Source organism: Microcebus murinus, chromosome 4 (genome assembly GCF_040939455.1).
Source record: "Microcebus murinus isolate Inina chromosome 4, M.murinus_Inina_mat1.0, whole genome shotgun sequence".
Taxonomy (NCBI): Eukaryota; Metazoa; Chordata; class Mammalia; order Primates; family Cheirogaleidae; genus Microcebus; species Microcebus murinus.
This window is the reverse complement of record NC_134107.1, coordinates 45,245,565-45,261,090: the sequence shown is the minus strand read 5'-3', so window position 1 is coordinate 45,261,090 and position 15,526 is coordinate 45,245,565. Positions and strand designations below refer to the sequence as shown.

General features: G+C 36.7%; 1 protein-coding gene across 2 annotated transcripts in view; it reads right to left on the bottom strand.

Moving 5' to 3' along the window:
- Nucleotides 1–15,526, bottom strand: part of PIK3C2A (phosphatidylinositol-4-phosphate 3-kinase catalytic subunit type 2 alpha) — a 106,626-nt gene that overhangs the window by 55,823 nt on the left and 35,277 nt on the right. For both annotated transcript variants that reach the window (XM_012780671.2, XM_012780672.2), the window contains exons 3-5: nt 10,352–10,455; nt 2,934–3,091; nt 280–400 (exon numbers count right to left, since the gene is read on the bottom strand). In XM_012780671.2, coding sequence (XP_012636125.2) covers nt 280–400; nt 2,934–3,091; nt 10,352–10,455 — 383 coding nt within the window. The remainder of the gene's footprint in view (nt 1–279; nt 401–2,933; nt 3,092–10,351; nt 10,456–15,526) is intronic.

The following is a 15,526-nucleotide window of genomic DNA, read 5'->3' as shown; positions in this document are numbered from 1 at the left end:
CGCTCTTGCTCAGGCTGTTCTCGAACTCCTGAGCTCAAACGATCCGCCCACCCTCAGCCTCCCAGAATGCTAGGATTACAGGCATGAGCCACCATGTCCCACCCTCACCACTCTCTTAGATATGACATCTTAGACATAGTATATCTCAATACAAGTTTACTGATCCAACGAATCAACTCAAATAGGACCCAGTGTATTTTTTATGGTAAATTTAACTTGAAAATTTTCTAATTAAAATGAAATTTCCAAAGATACTGTTCAGTAGTTAAATGAACTTACTTCTGTAGCACTTCCTCTTGACCACAAACTTTCAGAACATAGCTGCCAACATCTACTTGATTCAAGTCATCATGTACCCAGCAAAGGGCTTGCATTATAATGATTTCTACAGTAGAACTCACTGTAAAAGAGTTAGTCGTCATTCTCATTTTGTTTATGTACCTCTAAGTATATACTTATACAAGACTGTACTACATATAATCTAAGATAGCACTGTACAATAGAAATATAATATAAGTCACATATGTAGGCCAAATATATAATTAAAACTATTCTAATAGCCACACTGAAAAAAGTAAAAGGAAAGAGGTCAACTAATTTTAATAATATGTTTTATTTAAGCTAATACAGTTGTTACCCCCATCTGTGAGTTCTGCATCCGTGGATTCAATCAACCTCAGATGGAAAATATTTGAAAAGAAAAAAATTGTATCTGTACTGAACATGTAGACTTTTTTCCTTGTCATCAGCCCCTAAAGAATATGGTACAGCAACTATTTACATAGCATTTACACTGTATTAGATATTATAAGTAATCTAGAGATGATTTAAAGTATACGGGATTTATTTGCAAATACTATGCCTGTTATATCAGGGATTTGAGCATCCTGGATTTTTGGTATCCAAGGGAGGTCCTGGAACTAGTCCCCCACAGATGACATTTAGCAGTATCTAGCAACCAATGATTTAAAATAAATTATAAGAAAAAGAATCACTATTTTAAATGCTTGACATTTGCCCAGCAATTTTCAAATGAAGACTAAAAATAAAGCAAGTAGCAGTATTGTTCTATTAGCATTCTTGGCAAAAGATGGATACTAAGATTACAACACGTTAAAAACTAAAGCTTTTAAAGTAACCTATTTCTAACTTACAGCTTCTATGTTTAATATTTAAAAGAGAGTGATTACATTAAAACCACACAAAAATTGGTGTCTTGACAGAAAAATGTTAGCCAACTAATATAATAACCTCTAATATAACAGCTACATTTCTGAATAGTCAAATCTAAGTTGACATTTATACTTTGAACACCCAAACCACTGCTACCATAATTTGGTTACATTTCCTAATAGAGGTATACATTATAAATGTGCACATTTATGATAACCAAACATTTGAAATATTTCAAGATTAATCAAATTAAATGTAGTAAGTAAAAGTTTGATACAAATTAAGACATTTGCTATCAATGCTTATTCATGGTTATTTTAATCAAAGTGCCTATTAAACTTTTGAACCTTAGTATTAATTCTTACTGCATACCTAGATTTAAATGATTCCCAAAGCCAAAATTTAAGGTATGTTTAAAAAGAATAACTTTTCCTTTAGAAACTAAAAGAATGATTGTTACAGTTGGCTAACATTTTTCTGTTTCAGATTTATATTTTTTCATATGGCCTTCAAAAGTACAAAGCTAGAAAGAATGTATCCAAATATTGGACATATTCCTAGTCATAACCTTATTAAGAAAAAAATGGCATAATTCTTAGGCCAAAGTACTGTGGAAATATAGGATCTTATTCCACCATTGGCATCCGGTTAAAATAATACACATTATGAAGTGTGATAAACTCTGAAAAAAAATAAAAGTAGTTTTAAAAACTATAACAGGCTGGGCATGGTGAATTACACCTGTAATCCCAGCACTTTGGGAGATGGAGGCAGGAGGATTTCTTGATGCAAGGAGTTTGAGACCAGTCCAGGCAACATAGCAAGACCCTGTGTCTCTACAAAAAATTTTAAAAATTAGCCAGGCATGGCAGCCAATGCCTGTAGTTCGAGTTATTCGGGAGACTGAGCCAGAAGGATCACTTGAGCCCAGAAGTTTGAGGTTGCAGTGAGCTATGATGGTACCATTGCACTCCAGCCTGGGTGACAGTGTGAGACCCTGACTATTAATCAATCAATAAATAAAACTATTTACAAAAAATTTCCTACATCCTTTGGGGATGTGTCTCTAGAGAAGATATCCACACTAAGTTTGGAAGGGAAAATAAAATCCAAAGGAGAATTTTTTTTTTTGAGACAGAGTTTTACTTCGTGCTCCAGCTACAGTGCAGTGGTGTCATCATGGCTCACTACAACTTCAAACTCCTGGGCTAAAGCAATCCTCCTGCCTCAGCCTCCCGAATAGCTAGGAATAGAGGTGTGTACCACTACACCTAGCTAATTTCTTAATTTTTTTGTAGAAAGACGGTCTCACTCAGGCTGATCTGGAATTCCTGACCTCAAGTAGTCCTCCCACCTTGGCATCCCTAAGTGCTAGGATTACAGGCACGAGCCACCATGCCCAGTCAGAGAATTATCTTCTTAGAAGAACTTAATATGATATTTGGAATTTCAATTTTACCCAAACCATTTATAAACAAACATTCTTCTTTCCATAAAAGGGAAAAAAATTAAAAAGATTATAATTAGCTCTTCTATCTAATGCTTGTGGGTTGTACCCAAAGCCACTGATTAACAAGTTACCCAGCACTTCTCAGAGAAATATGTAATTATAAAGATAACCTGTTCCCCACTAGTCCTAACCAGAAAACTATCCATATGAATGCCCAAAGGACACCTAATGATAACAAAGTTGGTTTATTAAAAGAATGATAATATTGACATTTTAAACATTTTCCCAACCAACAGGCCTACAAACTTACCATCACATGTAAAAGTAACTGGTAGTTGAAATCCTTCAATTTCAATGGAGACTTTCACACTAGCATTTTCTCCACATATGTTTCTTTGCACTGTAACTGGACTTAACAAATAGCCTCGATTTGTGCAGTGATTGGTATATGGAAATTTGGTCTTTAATCTGTTCACAAGAAAGAAGAAATTAAATTCTTTTTTAAAAAGCTGCATTTAAGAGCTCTGGACAAGACTTTACATGTTTACAGCCACTCAATTCTGTGTCTTTGTCCAACTCTAAAGCAGCTTGTGAGAACTGCAATGAATGAACCCCTGTCAAAATTCCAAATACCAGTATTAGCCTTTTAAATAAAAGGAATTCAAAGAAAAGGAAGAGATTACTACTGCCAGGATATCTTTGGTAACACTATCAACATTATTCGAGCACACATTGGATAAATGGTATTAAATGAGGTTCTCTGCTTCATTCTTTTGCCACACAGTACAGTTAAACAAAATGGTACATTTTAAATGAATTACTGACAATGTAAGCAATGTAGCCCTAAAACTGTAATGTCCAGAGAGATAAAAAGTTTGTCGTCTTTAAAAAAAAAATCTTTTTTCCCTAAGGACCTTTGTCCTACAAAGGTTTTTGGTTGCTAGACAATGAAAAAAGAACACAGACAAGGAGTTTTTACGTGCTTTACAGTGCCTTTATTCCCTCAGAATGATTTCTAAATTCTAAAACTTAGGGAATTAGAAGGCTTGCAGGCAAAGGTATTCATTGGAACAATATAGTTTAAATTTAAATACATGAACATGGTGTATGGCTTATCTCCAGACAGCACTGCTGTTATTAGAAGACAAAGGGAAATTTGATGACTTCTTTATACTTGTGGGCTTCCTTTAACTTACTTTTTTCTGGAGGTTGGAAGACTGGTGACAGTCTTTCTATCTGCTTTTTTTTTTTTTTTTTTTTGAGACAGAGTCTCGCTTTGTTGCCCAGGCTAGAGTGAGTGCCGTGGCGTCAGCCTAGCTCACAGCAACCTCAAACTCCTGGGCTCAAGGGATCCTCCTGCCTCAGCCTCCCAAGTAGCTGGGACTACAGGCATGTGCCACCATGCCCGGCTAATTTTTTGTATATATTAGTTGGCCAATTAATTTCTTTCTATTTATAGTAGAGACGGGGTCTCGCTCTTGCTCAGGCTGGTTTCGAACTCCTGACCTCGAGCAATCCGCCCACCTCGGCCTCCCAGAGAGCTAGGATTACAGGCGTGAGCCACCGCGCCCGGCCTCTATCTGCTTTTCACAGGGCTATGAATGGAATGAGTGTTGGAAGTATTATCTGTTTCCTTTGATGGAGATTAAAATAGTCAAGTCATAGAAATAGAATAAAATAGTTTGAGTTGACAGGAAGAAAGTTCTGGAGAGGCAGTACATGTAATGGTTATTGTACTGCCACTAGTGCCAGATTACCTTAGTTTGAATCCTGATTTTACCACTTATTAGCTGTGTGACCTTAGGTAAGTTATTGAGTCTCCTTGTTTCAGTTTCTTCTTCTATAAAATACTACTACTTACCTCATAGAGTTGTGAGAATTATGTAAGTTTATAAAGTGCTTAAGAACCATGCCTAGTACATGATTAAGCACCACAAACTTCTTGTCAAATGAATGAATAAATCTGGTTTCAGCACTTTCATCTTATGTGACACAATGAATCCAATATTAAAAAGAAGAATTGTAATAAAAGAAAGTAATATAATAATCTTAAATGGATACTGGAACTGTACCTTTAAATGTATACACCTTATCTTTAGACATTTAATTGCTGCCAAGCTTACCACTCTGCAACACAATGGCAAGACCTTCAGGGAACCTAGCCTAAGATTCTCATTATTTCTCATATGCTTGGCATTCTCTAGTTTTCTACAGCTTATAAAATAGATGCTGCTATGATTTGGATGTATGTTCCCCTGCAAACTGCATACTGAAATTTGATCCCCAACGTTAGAGGTGGAGCCTATTGGGAGGTGTTTGGGTCATGGGAGCAGATCCCTGATGAATGGCTTGGTGCCATCCTACTGGTAATGAGGGAATTCTCTATTAGTTCTCATAAAAGCTGGTGGTTATAATCCTAGCACTCTGGGAGGCCGAGGCGGGCGGATCGCTCAAGGTCAGGAGTTCGAAACCAGCCTGAGCAAGACCCCGTCTCTACCAAAAATAGAAAGAAATTAATTGACCAACTAAAAATATATATACAAAAAATTAGCCGGGCATGGTGGCGCATGCCTGTAGTCCCAGCTACTTGGGAGGCTGAGGCAGTAGGATCGCTGAGCCCAGGAGATTGAGGTTGCTGTGAGCCAGGCTGACGCCACGGCACTCACTCTAGCCTGGGCAACAAAGCGAGACTCTGTCTCAAAAAAAAAAAAAAAGATGGTGGTTAAAAAGAACCATGACACCTCCCCAACCTCATTCTCTTGCTTCCTCTCTCACCATGTGATTTCTGTACATGTCCTTTTCCTTCCACCATGCATGCAAGCAGCCTGAGGCTTTCACTAGATGCCTGATCTTTTAGCCAGCAATATCATGAACCAAATGGATCTTCCTTTTTTATAAATTACCCAGTCTCAGGTATTCCTTTATAGAAATATAAGCAGAATAAGACAGATGCTCATATTAAATAATGAAATTAACTAATATATGACATGGCAGAGAATTTTGTCTATACCTAAGCAAGCTGTCAATTGTCAGAAATCCTTAAGGATAATAAAAGTCAGAAGTTCCTGATGATGGCTCAGAAAACAAGAATTTATTAGACAAAAATTCCAGTGATAAGTTTCATTTAATGAATTAACTTTGGGGTGAAAGGAGGGCTTCTTCATTTCCCTTTCTTAGAATCAGTCGTTTCTTTTACACAACAATGTGAATCCAGTTAATGAAACTGAACTTATACCCTTAAAAACAGTTAACCACATACAATGCTTTTAAAATGAGTCCTTTCTGTATTTGCTTGATACCATGGAAGATACCAGGTTCAGAAACTACACCAATGCCTTTGTTTTTCTGTAAAGCTGATGATTGCTCCTGTTCTCATGGTTCATTTACTTTATAAAAATCACAAAAACATACCAAAACACCTAAAATGTAATAGATTCCTTACAGCTGGGTGGTTTTTTTGTTTTAAATTATTTGTAACTAAACATTCAAACATACAAAACCAAATTATTAAAATAACTGCTGAGTAAATTATTCATTTTAAATATAATAGACCAGATAAAGTGTTATTATGGACACTCTAAGCCATATATTGTAGCTTGATGTTCTTAAGTAACTATGTATAAAGAGTATTTTTTTAACTCCAATTTTTATTTTCTCTAAAATTTCCATTTCCCTATCACCCAAAGAAAAGGCTTTGTTTGTTTAATGGTGCTCTACAGTTCAGGAAATTTAGTATCTCTATGCATAAACTAAAATCCTTTATAGTTTATTTTCCTACTGTGTGCTCAATCAAGCTAAAACTCGGTACAGCTAGCAAAATCATGCAAAATCAGAAGGACAGGAAAAAGGATAAAAATGAGGGTTTACAAAGCTTTTAACTAGGCCGGGCACAGAAGGTCATGCCTGTAATCCTAGCACTCTGAGAGGCTGAGGCAGGAGGATCGCCTGAGCCTTTGAGGTTGCTGTGAGCTAGGCTGACGCCACGGCACTCTAGCCCGGGCAAGAGAGTGAGACTCTGTCTCACACACACACACACACACACACACACACACACACACACACACACACAAAGGTTTTAACTTAATTAACAATTTAACACTACTTTATAAGAAAGTATAGTCAGCATTGTTTAGAATAAAATTAACTAAATGTAGAGATGAAGTCCTTGACAACATACAGGAAGTCCTTGGAGTCAAGATACTATTATAGGATATGAGTATTAGATCTAAGCTATATATAAAGAAACAAGACTAGAAAGCTATTCAGAAAGACAGGTATGGAGTGTGGTTTCTCATCTTATCCTAAAGGACCACAAATGAAGTGGCAATAACTTCTACTAGTATTTAACTGGTATTACATAAGAAATTTCTCTGGACCTATAACTAGTAGAGATAGTGAGATCTGTCAATTATGATAAGTGTGAAAAAAAAGAAAACAAGAGGCCGGGTGCAGTGGCCCACAGCTGTAATCCTAGCACTCTGGGAGGCTGAGGTGGGCGGATTGCTCAAGGTCAGGAGTTTGAAACAAGCCTGAGCAAGAGTGAGACCCCGTCTCTACTATAAATAGAAATTAATTGGCCAAATAACATTTATAGAAAAAATTAGCCAAGCATGGTGGTGCATGCCTGTAGTCCCAGCTACTCGGGAGGCTGAGGCAGAAGGACTGCTTGAGCCTAGGAGTTTGAGGTTGCTGTGAGCTAGGCTGCCGCTAGGGTACTCACTCTAGCCTGGGCAACAAAGCGAGACTCTGTCTCAAAAAAAAAAAAAAGAGAAAACAACAAATAAAAACCAAAAAATGAAGTAATAATGAAAAATATCCCGAATCAATGTATTACAGAACCTTAAAGTGAAAGAGATTCTTGAGATCACTGGTCTAACTCTTTAATTTCACAGATAAACGATACTAAAAACCAAGGCCTAGCTAGAATCGGCACTAAGTTCTAAGTCTATTATACAGTAATCTTAACTCTAAACAAATATCATTCTGACAGCATGACATTAATTTCACAGCTGAATTTAAATGATTAAATAAATAATTTTAGGAGATTTCAAAAAGTAAGGAAATGCCTAATTTTTTGTTCCATATGTCTTTTTGTTTAAATTTTATAATTTTATTTCAGAGTATTATAGGGGTACAAACATTTTGGTTACATAAATTGCTTTTGTACAGCTTGAGTCAAAGTGTGTGTAACCACTGTACCCATTAGGTGTGAATTTACTCATCCCCTCCTCTACTCTCCCATCTGCTTGATCTCCGATGGGTGTTATTTCCATATGTACACATAAGTGTTGTTCAATTAATTCCAATTTAATGGTGAATACATGTGGTATTTGTTTTCCATTCTTCTGAAAGAACTGGCTAAGTAACAGTATAAATACTTGTTTTAAAAATCCACTGCTGGCCAGGCACGGTGGCTCATGCCTGTAATCCTAGCACTCTGGGAGGCTGAGGTGGGCAGATAGTTGGAGGTCAAAAGTTCGAAACCAGCCTGAGCAAGAGTGAGACCCCATCTCTACTAAAAATAGAAAGAAATTAATTGGCCAACTAATATATATAGAAAATATTAGCTGGGCATGGTGCCGTGTGCCGGTAGCCCCAGCTACTCGGCAGGCTAAGGCAGCAGGATTGCTTGAGCCCAGGAGTTTAAGGTTGCTATGAGCTAGGCTGACGCCATGGCACTCACTTTTAGCCTGGGCAACAAAGTGAGACTCTGTCTCAAAAAACAAAACCAAAAATCCACTGCAAAAATGAGCATCCTGGAAAAAACAAAGCCACTAATTTTTCCAAAAGATATCTCCTGACCCCAATCTCCATGTCCACAAGGGAATAAGAGAAGTTCCCAGAACATGGCTCCAAAAATACCTCCACTTCTTACTGCTCTGATACATATTTGTTGCAATGACAGTCTACTAATGAAAATAAAATTACAAAAAGAACTCGTTCTCTCTTTAGTCCATTGGGATTTCATATTACATAAGCCTGTGTGTGTGTGTGTGTGTGTGTGTGTGTGTGTGTGTGTGTGTGTGTGTGTGTAAATAACCATTTTCATTTAGTGGCAGGGTTTGTGTAAATAATGTTAGATTCAAATGGGGAAAAAAAAGGCAGACCACGGCAAACCTAATTTTTCAACCTGCAGCAGTTAGTCAACACAGCCTAACAGAAAATATACAAGGCTTCTTTGGGAAAAAAGTAAAATAACTAAACAAATACATAACAGATTATTTCCAAACCATTAAGGTAATATTATTTCCAAATCATTAACCCCCCCTCAACACACATACACAATGGTATAATGGCCTAAAGGCATAGATAATTTGCAATACATTTAATTTGCATATTAAGTCACCTAATGTCCCTTCTATTTTAAATGTCTCCTGAAAAACATATGCTACAAAATTCAGTTAAGGAAAAACTTTGGCCAAAAACAAAATGGCTCTCCTGATATTTTTCCCCTTAAGGTATTCTGAAGAAAAGAAATGCTGGTTAAAAAGTAACATAAAGGAAGACAGAGTTTTAATATAACATTACCAATGATCCAGAAAATCTAGTTAAATATTAGTAAGTACCATAACATTACAGTGGTGCATATAATCAAAAATGATCTGGGAACGCCAAATCCTATTATGCTCAAAGCGTACTACACTGAAGAAAATGCTAGATTTGGAATAAATCTCCCAGTGGTGATCTACTTTCCCTTCTTTAGATAACAGATCTCATCCTCTTGGCCACAATGTTTGTTGTTCCACTCTGCTTCTGTGAGAGTTTTCTATCTGGCTGGCTAAGAGGACTCCTTTTCCTTTCTGCTAATGAGACCATTAGAATATGAAGTCAAAGTTACAGTGGCTTAATTTTCTGTCTTCTAAAGCCCCATCTACAACATAAGACAATGAAGCTAACATGCATGAAGGGAAAGCAGGGGAAGAAAAGTGAGGAAGGAGGAGGAAAAGAAAAGGAATGAGAAAGGAGTGTAGAAGGGAGGAGTGTGAATTCCTGGATCTTGCTGTTACTGAACTCTTCTGATTCATCCTTCCTCTTTCTGCTATATAGGTTTCTGAACCAGTAAATGACCCTTCTTGATTTAATTTCAATATGGGTTTCTAGCATTTATAACAGAAGTCCTGACGTATACAGTGACACAATGGAAAGAAAACACTTTTAACCAGAGGCAAAGGAAACCTGGCTCTGTTGCTGACTAGTCAAGCAAACTTTGTTATTTCTCTGAGTCTCAGTTTCTTCATCTATAATGAATATTAGACACATTTAAAATTGAGAAAATATTTAAGAAATGCATTTTTCTAATCTTCAGAAAATATATTTACTCTTCTAATCTTATCTGTTATATCACCTTTTAAATAACTAGGACAGTAATTTGAATGCTTGAAAATTTATGTCAAAATTAAGTCTCTCTAAAACAAAAGTAGGCACTTTCTGAGTGTACCAAAACTTACATGTAAGCCATAATTTCAACGGTTAATATAGTGTCAGAAGTCTGCAGTCTGACCTCAATTATTTCCTGTAAATATTCAGAACCCTAGCAGGTAAGGATTGTTCAATTGTAGTTTGTGTTAATGTACCCATTAACTATTTGACTTAAAATTTTAGCCACAAGAAAATAATTAAAATTTTTAAAATTTTAGAACTATTAGCACAAAACTCATTTTCCAAGTAAATTTTTTAAATGAGCATTTAACTTAAAGAATCTGTAATTTATAAAGAAAAATGCCTTACTTTGTAATGGACTGACAAAAAGCTGCCACCTCCTCGTTCTGTACATCGATTTCTTGTAGAAGAGAACTTACAGTTGGCAAACTACTGGTCCCATTTGGGTCTTTCTGTAATTAAAAAAGTGTTTTTATTTTACAAGTGAATATTTTATACAATATTTTTAAAGAATCTTTCACTTTTAAAAGCACAACACAGACACATTTTAATGAAAATATGTACATAGCTATGGAGGTAAATAAATCATATCAATAACAAAGTTTTAAATTATGGATTTCTATCTTTGTAAAAGTAATACCAACTAAACCTTATTTTAAGTTCACTGGTTTTACTTGCTCAAAAGTAGAAACAAGCTATATTAGTCAGTAAGAATGTAATGCTAACGACCTTTCCATTCAAAATATTTCTGAAATGAACGCTTCAGAAAGTTAGCAGCTAAATGAAATTAAAGGACTATCTTCTGTGTTAAGAAAATGAAGAGATAAGCACATTTGGGACTCCTCTAATAAACCAGGAATTCTACCTATTCAACTTAAGGCCCCAAATTCCAAGAAAGTAGCTGGTAAGAGAATGAGTTTTAGGAGTGAGTGGGCATTTTCTATGATGATAAACTCACACAAACATACTGACAGTCCCTCAAAAGCTAAATTTATGTCTGGTCAAAATTTGTTTGCAACATTTAAGGAGGTCAATTCCCTCCAAGCACAGTCAGCCAAACAGCAGAGTCCATTTAGAGGTGTTTTGACATACTGTGTAAAAATACCTGATTTGGCACAAATTTCAAATGTAAATTTCCTTTAAAATTAAAATTGGGGCTGGGCTCAGTGGTTCACACCTGTAATCCCAGCACTTGGGAGGCCAAGGCAAGAAGATTGGTTGAGGCCAGGAATTCAAGGTTGCAGTGAGCCATGATTGTGCCATCACACTCCAACCTGGTCAACATAGTGAGACCCTGTCTCTGCAAAAACTTAAAAAATTAGCCAGGCGTGGTGACGTGGGCCTGTAGTCCCTGTTACTTGGGAGGATGACACAGGAAGATTGCTTGAGCCCAGGAATTCAAGGTTACAATGAGCTATAATTGTGCCATTGTACTCCAGCCTGGGCAAAAGAACAAGACCCTGTCTATAAAATAAGAAATAAAAAAAAATTCAGGGCCAGGCAAAGTAGTACATGCCTGTGATTCCAGCACTTTAGGAAGCTAAGGCAGGAGGATCTCTTGAGCTCAGATGTTAGAGGCTAGACTGGCAACACAGCGAGACCCCTTTTATTAAAAAAAAAAAAAAAAAAGGAGAGAGAGAGAGATTTAAAAAAAAATTTTAAAAGGTCAATCAACTCTGTAACCAAATCCCTAACTAAAACAAATAACAAGTCCTTGTACAAAGTACATGCACAGTTAAATGTCCACTTGCATTTGCACCTAGCATTATGTCTTCAATCCTTTGAAACCTAAAACTCTGGGGATCTTGCTTCCTCATTTGATACATGAGTTCTTCAGGGAACTTGCTTCCAGTCAAGACCAATCACTAGGACATTAAAAGTACAACACAGAATACAGATTTCTTCACCAAACAAACAGAAAAAGTTCTTAATTCAAAGGGAAATGTCTTCATAGTTACTGTCTGCACTTGCTGTTTCACCACACAACTTAATACTGAGGTATGTGGAACTGTTCTTGAAACCACTCATTTTCACTAAAAAAGGACACTTCTATGGGATTTTTCAGAGATTTTCTTAACATCTTCTTGTATTGCTAAAAGCCTTCTCTTAAATTGTAATAAAGTTTGCTCCTGTTTCCTTCAAAACGTTAATAAGCAGGCAAAGATTGTTTGCCTGCATATGCTACTTCCCCATTATACTGACATCAATCCCATAGTTACCAATCACATATCAATTAATTTGTGTTACAGAACAAGCACTGTAGCAAATAGACTATAATACTCTAAAGAATGGGATTTGATATTTCCTAGCAAATCCTCTAATTTTACACTCCAAGTCTGCCACAATATAATCCAACTTTATTTCCCAGAACTTCTGAAAAGATTTCTATGTTCCAATGTGTTTGAATCATATCCTGTTCCTGTAAAACACAAATCAAGCTATCCTGCCTCTGAAGCTTTCTCTTTGCCTGAAATGTCTTCCTCTTAACTTGCCCTCACAACACATGCCAAAAATCTATTTTAAGGCCCAACTGAATGCCACTTCACCTGCCCTTTATGATTACTCAGTATGAAACAATTCTGCCCCCCTAGCACTTCTAAGTGTTTAGTCTGAACCAAAAATGATATCATTAGATACTGCTTTATATTTGTCCTAATGTGTAAGCTCTTTGAGTACAAGAACAGAATTTTGTTGAATTCTGTACTTTTGTAGAACTTTGCTTCCAGTTTAGACGGTACTCAATCATTAGTTCCATTTGTTGAATCTTTTGCTCCTTCTAAAAACAAGTTAAAATTCACATACATATAATCAATGAATGTGCCACAGAAATCTCATAAAATTTAAAGAATATAAGACACTATGAAGTTCCTTCAACAACTTTCTAAAATGAGTAGCAGTAATTTTCATTAGTATTTGATTCTGTAAAATAAACTTTTCTATTTATTATTATTTAAAAAATATCTAGCAATTACTCAGCATTTACTATCTATCAGGGTCTACTAGAAGAAATTTACAGGCATTCATTCATTTATATATTTATTTATCAAAAAGCTCTATTAGAGTGTGGTGGCTTACGCCTGTAATCCTAGCACTCTGGGAGGCTGAGGAGGGAGGATCACTCAAGGTCAGGAGTCAGAAATCAGCCTGAGCAAGAGCAAGACCCCATCTCTACTAAAAATAGAAAGAAATTAATTGGCCAACTAAAAAATATGTATAGAAAAAATCAGCTGGGCATGGTGGCACATGCCTGTAGTCCCAGCTACTTGGGAGGCTGAGGCGGAAGGATTGCTTGAGCCCAGGAGTTTGAGGTTGCTGTGAGCTAGGCTGATGCCACTCTAGCCCTGGCAATAGAGTAAGACTGTTTCAAAAAATAAAAAAAAAAAGCTCTACTAGGTAGGTATTATTATTATTCCCATCTTACAAATGAAAAAATATGAGGCACAAAGAAGTTAATTAACACACATAAAGTCATATAGCTAATAAAGGCAGATTTGAATTTCAACCCAGGCAGCCCAGCTTTCTTGTCTCATGATTAATCACTATGCCAATCTCTCTTTCAAAAAAGTCTCTTTAAAAAACCTTAAAAACAACACTGTGATCTTTGTGAGAGTAATGTTGTAGAAAACCTGAAGTACTGCTTGATCCAACAATTGTCTTTCCATGATGAACTCTATTCTTGTTTTACTGATTTTAAAAACAGATTCTGAATCTTCTCAGTGGCATTTTTTTTTTTTTTTTTTAAATAAAGTCTCACTCTGTTGCCTGGGCTAGAGTGCCATCCGCATCAGCCTAGCTCACTGCAACCTCAAACTCCTGGGATCAAGCAATCCTTTTGCCTTAGCCTCCCAAGTAGCTGGGACTCTAGGCATGCGCCGCCATGCCCAGCTAATTTTTTTCTCTCTATATTTTTAGCTAGTCAATCAATTTCTTTCTATTTTTAGCAGAGACTGGGTCTCCTCTTGCTCAGGCTGGTTTCTAACTCCTGACCTTGAGCAATCCTCTCTCCTCTGCCTCCTAGAGTGCTAGGATTACAGGCAGGCATGAGCCATCGCACCAGCCCTCAGTGGCATTTTTAGATTTTTTTTAAATAAAAAAAAAGTTGTATTTTTTGCAGTACCCCTCATGAACTTGGTCTTTCTTTTCAAGCAGGTTATGAGTTTGAATTAACAGTGACAGAAACAGATTATGATAACTAATTCTCTCATCATACATTAAGGTAAAAATAGAAGTTGAAAAGTTATCTCAAAGGGTAAATAACAGCTAGGCTGCTACAGTATTTCACCTCTTACATGAACATTTCTGCATTTTTTCCATCTACTCTTTCTGGAACAAACAAACAATATATACATATATATTTTTTACATCTATTCCCTTAACTCATAGTCCCATCCCACCAGCAAACTCCACACAAACAATCTAAGCATCAAATCATCTCTTTTCTCTTTTCATCTTTTTTCCATTGATCTTGCATATTTTTCTTATGTAGCCCTCAAGGCTTTCTAATTTGTACTATATTTATATATATTCACATCTTGTCTCCTCCTTCTAGCCCAAAAGTTCTTTAACGGTGATGTCTGCAAATAATGTTTGCAATACTCATATTGTATATCCTCACACATTTTTTAATGAATGAAAGAGACATGATAATCGGTAAGAAAAAATTGCTAATGGCATTAGCTAACATATGGAACAAAGAAAGAAGAAATTTGTAGGGGAAGATACAAAGTTCTTTAATAAATATGTTGTGTTTGGAAATCCATGTAGATGTTCAGGTCAACATCTAGAAATGTTCTCTTCCAGAAACATTCTATTCCAAAGCTAGGTACATGGATTTAGGGACCATTCATTAATTTCTGTAATTTTTTACGGGGAAATCTTTCTCTCGGCTAATTGCTGTCAGCACCCATTAGGATCACTAAAAGAGCAACATCTCAGCCAAGGGAATCTCAGGCCAAGCTCCATCAATAGGAGATAGTCTCTTTGGGAGGCTGAGAGATACATAAGGGACTGTCCCTGTGGGGCACAGAACATCTCTCTATACCTATCTAACTATATCTATATTTATATACAAAATTGCTCTATCCAATTATGAAGCTGATAAGCTCTAAGATTTGCAGTTGACAAGTAACAGACACAGGAGAGCCAATGATATAGTTCCAGTCCAAGTTGGCAGGCTGAAAACCCAGAAGACCTGATGCTTCAGTTTAAGTCCAAAGGCAGAGGGGGGGAAAAATCAAGGCCAGGCGCGGTGGCTCACACCTGTAATCCTAGCACTCTGGGGGGCCCGAGGCCGGCAGATGGCTCAAGGTCAGGAGTTCGAAACCAGCCTGAGTAAGAGCGAGACCCCGTCTCTACTATAAATAGAAAGAAATTAATTGGCCAACTAATATATATAGAAAAAATTAGCTGGGCATGGTGGTGCATGCCTGTAGTCCCAGCTACTTGGGAGGCTGAGGCAGGAGGATCGCTTGAGCCCAGGAGTTTGAGGTTGCTGTGAGCTAGGCTGACGCCATGGCACTCTCT